The sequence below is a fragment of the Penaeus japonicus genome, unplaced genomic scaffold, assembly GCF_977035675.1.
Source record: "Penaeus japonicus unplaced genomic scaffold, GWHDUDI00000001_assembly GWHDUDI00000037, whole genome shotgun sequence".
NCBI classification, from domain to species: Eukaryota; Metazoa; Arthropoda; class Malacostraca; order Decapoda; family Penaeidae; genus Penaeus; species Penaeus japonicus.
In genome coordinates, this window is record NW_028234439.1 from 15,351,096 (window position 1) to 15,358,595 (window position 7,500).

Below are 7,500 nucleotides of genomic sequence, written 5' to 3' on the forward strand. Positions count from 1 at the left end.
GATAAATAAAAACAGGTGTGTAAACTGCTTATAAAAATGATAAAGTGAAAGATGGTTATGTTGTGTCTCTTGGCGTAAGGAATGGTTGTTTTTCCATTCTTTCTTTACATAATGAACGGTCACTATGCTATCACACTTTCATTCATTTTGATTCATATGATTACATTCTTAGAAGGTGTAGTATTATGTATTACCAGAGAAAAGAAAAAGTAGATATACTGTTTTTTTTTTTTTAATGGTCTAACATATATCAAAGTAGAGGATATGTTAATATGTAAATATACATTATATGAACTTTCTTTTATAGATTATACAAAGAAAATGTCATTTTAGCAATGTTATATATAAAATATTATATTATAATGATATGTGAGAAATCTAAATGATTCGAAGATAGCTCTTATACATTCTGTACATGAAGTTCCTTAAAAATGCTTAGGAGATCGCAAGCAACAAGCAAAATGTTTCAAATCCCATTTTATAATAGGAACCATCATTTGTTATTCAGCTTTGAATATATATCACTATTAGCATTATATATAGCCATTAGCAATTACAATATAATTTTTATATCATATCATCACAGCATAATGTCATCTTCTTGTTATACTAGATACTGAATACATTGTGATATACCATATTTTAGGAAGACATGTCACAAAGCATATGACAGAAACAGCAAACATGTACGTCTTACCGGCAAAATAGGCATATCATATTCATTAGATTGAAACATCCTTTCGTATATTATATTACATCTCATGACGAAGTAGGTGATATTCCATTAATAATTACATCCTTATCAGATAGATTTTATAGATAACTTACAAAAAATTTAAGTATCTTTTATATAAGATGTAAAATATTGGTTATCATATCTGATATCAAGATTCATAAAAAGTTATCTGAGGAGTTATAAAAAGGACTTTGTATATATTATGTCACTAAACAAAGAATTGATGTTAATTATTAGATACAGTTCCATATCATGCAGGTGTATCATACTACCAAATAGTTTAGATGACAGGTGTTTTTCAATAGGATTTATATTTTTATTTAGTCCTCACTTCCACTTTAAAGAACTTTATGAAACCAAAGAAAATATCACTTTAGGTTGCAAATATATGATGAAGGGGGAATGGATATTGCAGATGCAAAGCAAGGTATATCATCACATTACCCCAAAATATCAAAGTAATCGTTAAAGGAAAAGGTCAGGAGAAATTTAGGATAGGACTTTGCTTAAACTTTTAGACACACTTAAACAGTTACTCAAAGTTGTGGAGAAGAACCCAATACATTCATACCACAGTAATTAGATTATTAGATTTTTGTTTCCTTTTTTTTTCCCTCATATTTTGTTACTTTTGCTGAGTTTATGCAGTGATTAGAAAAAATATGAAAGAGAAACTGACATGACCCATTATTATACTTCTTTCACTCATAGGACAGACATATAATTGATCTTAAGTGGATTTGTTTAAAGCAAAGACCCATTTTTAAATAAGACCGTTTTTATTTGACCATTTTACCTAAAGAATGATCATTAAAATGAAATAAATGTGACCTAAACTAATTTTTACACATAAATACATCTTACGTGTAGCTGCTTGTTTATTAGTATGAATGAAGAATTTGGTGAAGAGATTGTAATCTGATAAATATTCTATGTATGTATATATTTTTCCTACTAAAAAGATGAATATCTAGCTTCATATAGGTATTATTAGTTACTAATAACCAGCAAGAGGAGAAAAAAAATCTTAATGTACTTTTTTTTTGTACCAACCTTATGAGTATTGTATATAATTTTTTGTACAAGATTGATTTTTGTTAACGTTTTCATTTCCTTGTTTTATAAACTTGCTTCTGAAGGACAAAGACGATTGCCTAGCGAAGGCGGTTTGGACACACAAGGAAAAAAATTGGGTAGGTTTACACAAAGTGAGAATTGATGTTTATACAATAAGGTTAATGTGTTTTGTAGTTTTTATACAGTAAGATTAATATAAGAAATATTTTCATACAATAAGATTAATGTGATTGTAGTTTTATCCAAAAATGTGGATTAGTCCATTCAATTTTATTGAGTATTTTGAATGTGGATTCAATCTTTTCATGTTTATAGAAAATTTTCTTTCATTTTGCTTAAAGGATCTTATGTTGTTTTTCCAATGATATTAATTAACTTGTGCACTGCCACAAGTGTAAATATATGCCTGAAGTATACACCACATACATTATTTAGATTTTTTAATACAGTATAAGTTCTTTCTTGTGTTCAGTATCAAGTTTTATTGTACTGTGCATTGTCTTAGATCATTTAGAGTAATTTATGTAAAAGGAAACACAAAATGAAAATTGGCTAGCCGTGGCAACAGGTCAGAGACTCCGTTCATATGATCAAGTCTTTTATTATCTAGATATTATGATATGCGGGAATGTAGATTGTCATTTGAAAGTTAGTGATAACTCTGATTTGGATTCACCCTTTTTTAAGTTTTTGATAATTCTATATCAGTTTGCTCAATGAAGTTTTGTAAATTTGAAAAGATCACTTCATGAGGAAGTTTAAGAAGTTTGTACAGTATCAAGGCACAGAATAATCTTATGTGATTTTTATGAGGAGAAATACCGTTGGTCTTTTTGTGATATGTAATTTGCTGATTAAGTCACCTCATTACTCCCTCCCCTGATGAATCCTTGTTATAACTGTATCATATAATTGTATTTCCTTTTTTTTATAAATGTATCATCTCAGGCGAATGGTACTTGCCCGAGGGCTTTCTGGATATTGTAGACGAAGATTCAGAATATGAAGATACCATAGGGGGAACTACAATAAATGAGTGTATCCATGAAACCATAAGAAGTAGACTGCAAGATGGGATTTGTGCAAACAAAAAGGACAGTCATTTACGGAAACGTCAAACTTTCCCAAAACACGGGCATCAAAATTTATATGGTGATGATGATTATAGGTCATTAGGGGCACAAAATTCATCCAGAGAATTTAGTGAATCTTTAAGAAGCATGACTCATAGCAAGGAAAATCCTCTACCCGAAAACTTCGAACTCGAAGACGACTATTTAGCAGATGAGAGTTTCAGTTGCAGTAATGATTTCCTGAAACTCATCGAAGAGAAATTGACAAATTGCGATGAAGGAAGCGACTATGAGAACTTCAAGGAACTCTTTCTAATGGCTCAAGAACACATCAAGATCAAACAGCAAATATATGATGAAGAAACAGGAGAACATTTTGATAATGAACACACAGAAAATTCAGAAGATGAGGAAGATTCCCCTCCAGAAGTTACAGGTAAAACTGATGAAGAATGTCATATCGATCAATATGCAACGAACTGCGATTCCAGCCAACCACAAGAATATGAAGATGGATCCCAAGAAGAGAGAACGGATACATACCAGGACGAACATGATTATGCCAGTAATCAAGGTATTCCATATTGGAAACAACTGCGTAGAGTAATAGAATTTTATAATGCTAAATTAATGTAATTTTTGTGTTACGGTATTTACAATATCTTTAAGACTCTGGTAGCATATGATACCCTGTATTGATCTAAATCCTTGCAGAAAATATTAGATAAGTAGCTGTGCTTCAGTATACTCTAATAGTTTTTTGTTGTAATCAGTTTATATCTATGGGTAAGATTTAGGGTATATTCTTGTGATTATAATAATCATAGTATCATTAATCAAGGATATTAGTATTTTGAGGGGATAAATGGGATGGGAGAATTATATTTTTTATAAAGAGATTCACACAAATATACATTAATATATTGTCAAAGTATAAATGCCTAAACTCTTTCTCTTTCTCTCCTTTTCTCTTTCTCCTTCTTTCTCTCCCCTTCTCTCTCTCCCCCCTTCTCTCTCTCTCTCCTTTTCTTTCTCTCCTTCTCTCTCCTTTTCTCTTTGTCTTTGTCTTTGTCTTTGTCTTTGTCTTTGTCTTTGTCTTTGTCTTTGTCTTTGTCTTTGTCTTTGTCTTTGTCTTTGTCTTTGTCTTTGTCTTTGTCTTTGTCTTTGTCTTTGTCTTTGTCTTTGTCTTTGTCTTTCTTTTTCTTTGTCTTTGTCTTTCTTTGTCTTTCTATTTTTCTTTGTCTTTTTCTTTGTCTTTTTCTTTCTTTCTATGTCTTTGTCTTTCTTTCTCTTTCTCTTTCTCTTTCTCTTTCTCTTTCTCTTTCTCTTTCTCTTTCTCTTTCTCTTTCTCTTTCTCTTTCTCTTTCTCTTTCTCTTTCTCTTTCTCTTTCTCTTTCTCTCTCTCTCTCTCTCTCCATTCCCCTAGAAAGAAACCTCTGCCAGGCACGATTTATCATATTTTTGTAAATGAAAAGACATGTTTATGTTTTAAAAGAATAACAAAGTATAATTAATTTAGTGCCATGCATTCCAATGTAGCTCATGGTAACAAGAACAATATATTTACTGCTATCCACTTCCAAGGTGCTTCCCCAATGTTTCATTTAATAGACATAATTAACAATGTGGGTATGTTAGACAGCTGGCTGAATAGAATTTAACTATAAGAACAAAGATAAGGAAGCATTGTGTTGTGTGGGAAAACATGATCTAGCATATCATGATACTAGGTAGACGCAGTGGTGACCATGGAAACATTTCATGATGATTTGCACACACATACACATACACATACACATACACACACACACACACACACACACACACACACACACACACACACACACACACACACACACACACACACACACACACACACACACACACACACACACACACACACACACACACACACACACACACACACACACACACACACACACACCACACACACACACAACACACACACACACACACACACACACACACACACACACACACACACACACACACACACACACACACACACACACACACACACACACACACACACACACACACACACACACACACACACACACACACACACACACACACACACACACACACACACACACAGATCAATTTACGTTTATGGATTGAAGTAAAATATAACATCAGATAGTACTGGTATTTTCAAATTGTTGACCAGAGGCTTGTCAAAGGTGTGCTCTCAGGAATCTTAGAATAAATTCTCTACTTGTCCCTCTTAACCTCATTGTCATTCTTCATCTCATTTCATCAATGACCTTATACAATTTTCTAGAATGTAATATGTGTATATCAGTATATCTCATTTTTGCCCAAGAGGATTTTTGGAGATGAAAGTATATTTTGATATTATGTATGCATATTATTTTTCGGGTGTGCTTCAGTACACAGGTGTACGTATCCTACCTGTATGCAATAGATTCGGAGAGATAAATGTACTTTGCTTTATTTGGGAAAGATATCTTCCAAAGTAAATAGTGGACCTTGGATATAACTGTACACTTTGAGGTTCTGCAATAGCTTGAATCAAATACCAAAGATAAGGATGATAGATGTTTTATTTAAGTAAGATTTATTTATCTTCTGTGTATTTTTATTTAGGATATATTTCTAATATGTTTATTACCTCAGCATTGTCTGTTCTATTATGATTATAATATATATGGTTTGTTGAAATAGAAATGTCTATTGAATTTGGTATTTCTGGCATGTGAAAACATTTTTGCTATTTCTTTTGATATATATAATCATGTCATATATAATGTAAGGACTGCTTTGAGCTTTTAAGATCATTTCTTTTGAGAATGAGTGACAAGTCCCATAGGAATTAAAAGATTTCCTATACCATATTTAGATTATGTACTTTATATGCAACTGATCCTTCAGTCCTAAGTTATAGCATACTTGTTATTTGACTTGATAACTTCAAGGTAAAAATATATTTCATGCTGCAGGAAAATCAGAATGTGACAAGAGTAAGTATAAACAAATATAAACAATAGGGAAAAGATTGTAACGTAATGCCATATTTTACATTGATCCAGAGAGACAGAAGATTAAATTTAATTAATTTGTCCAGTTTGTAGATTAATATTATTATTATTAAATATATGATTATTTATAAGCTTGTCATGTACATGGAGCCCAGCTGGAAGAGATGACATTAAGACAAAAACAAACAGACAAACAAAGAAAATGCTTGCCCCTCCCTAACAGTGAGTCTAAATTCTTCTTTATGGGATGTCTCTAAGTAATGCACATAATAATTATCACGAGGGTCCACAGAGGATGAACAATTGGACCACCTTCGTCGACGGCTGGAGGAGACGGAGAAGGCAATGGAGCGTCTTATGTGTCAGATGGGCTCAGTGACTGACAAGTTGATGACTGCTAAGATCACCGAGGTTCTCTCCCAGGCACAAGCCCAGGCAAAGATCCTCAAGGTCAGGCCCTAGAATTTAAGGAAAATAAGGACCGTGCTGCAGACCGTCACTGGGAAAACCGTGCTGTTATTTTGTTTCAATTTTTTGGGTTGGGGGAAGTCGTGTCATTTTTTCTTGTAGTATCCTCATAAAGAGAGGAAGAAGGGGAGATTTTTTTATAGCATTACAGCCAGCGTGAATCTTTAAGATTATTGTGTAAAATCATAATGCATTATTCAGAAAGTCAGGTTGTCCCAGTGAATGGTTGGGTACTTGTGATGAGAGGTTGATCATAGAGAAATCATGCCTATGTGATTTACTCTCAGAAACTAACTTTTTTTTTAATGTAGTAATGTTTTTTACTAACCTAAACTAATACTTCAAAGTTTATTTAGTCAGCTTGAAAAGATAGAGTAGCCTTTAACAAGAACATGGAAGTATGACTTATCTAACAAGCTATGGTAAATCACAGTCTGACTTTCACTGTGATTGAATCCTCTCATCGACATCTTCATGTACAAATCTTTTATTGTGAGTAGTAGCTAACCAAAATTATCCTTTCCTTCACTCCCCTTCAATCACCACCACAACCACAACCTCCTCCAACACCCACCACCACCACCACCAGTCTCCACGGCTATCTCAGGCATATTGGCAGAACTCGACCAGTTCTCCAGTGAACTCGAGACGCGGCAACAGCAGAAGAAAGAGGAACTGTCAAGGATGATGATGATGGAAAGGGAGAAGAGGAATAATGAGTGCAAACATGAAACACAACAGAAGAGAGACAGAGTCAGTGCCAATGACACAGTGCCAATGCATGTTCCTAGCTCTTCCCCTAAATTTCAAAGAGAAACCGAACCAGAGATGACTTTGTATTCCAACAGAACTTCAAATTTTGATAGCAGGAGTGACCAATACCAAATCCAGGCATGTAGAAAAGTCTCCTCTGACACAAGTTTTGGTGTAAGTAACCCAATCAGGGATAGATTCTGCAAGTACTCAGATTAGTACAAGGAAGCCCTCTATTTTTAGCTTATTTTAAAAAATATATTTGTACAAATGCACTTATGCTGCTACATGTCTACACATCTATTATATGTATATTCATGTACTATAAATTAATACATATCCACACTTGTACAAGCACACACACATATGC

At 33.2% G+C, this 7,500-nt stretch overlaps 1 protein-coding gene across 14 annotated transcripts in view; it reads left to right on the plus strand.

Annotated features, from left to right (window-relative positions):
* The window catches only part of LOC122248686 (uncharacterized), a 65,410-nt gene that overhangs the window by 33,670 nt on the left and 24,240 nt on the right, over positions 1-7,500 (plus strand). For 4 of the 14 annotated variants that reach the window (XM_086532316.1, XM_086532313.1, XM_086532314.1 and 1 more), the window contains 4 exons: positions 1,876-1,929; positions 2,762-3,460; positions 5,871-5,891; positions 6,967-7,304. In XM_086532316.1, coding sequence (XP_086388442.1) covers positions 1,876-1,929; positions 2,762-3,460; positions 5,871-5,891; positions 6,967-7,304 — 1,112 coding nt within the window. Of the gene's footprint in view, positions 1-1,875; positions 1,930-2,761; positions 3,461-5,870; positions 5,892-6,201; positions 6,360-6,966; positions 7,305-7,500 lie in introns of all 14 variants that reach the window. The other 10 variants (XM_043008842.2, XM_043008845.2, XM_086532317.1 and 7 more) reach the window with 6 other exon arrangements.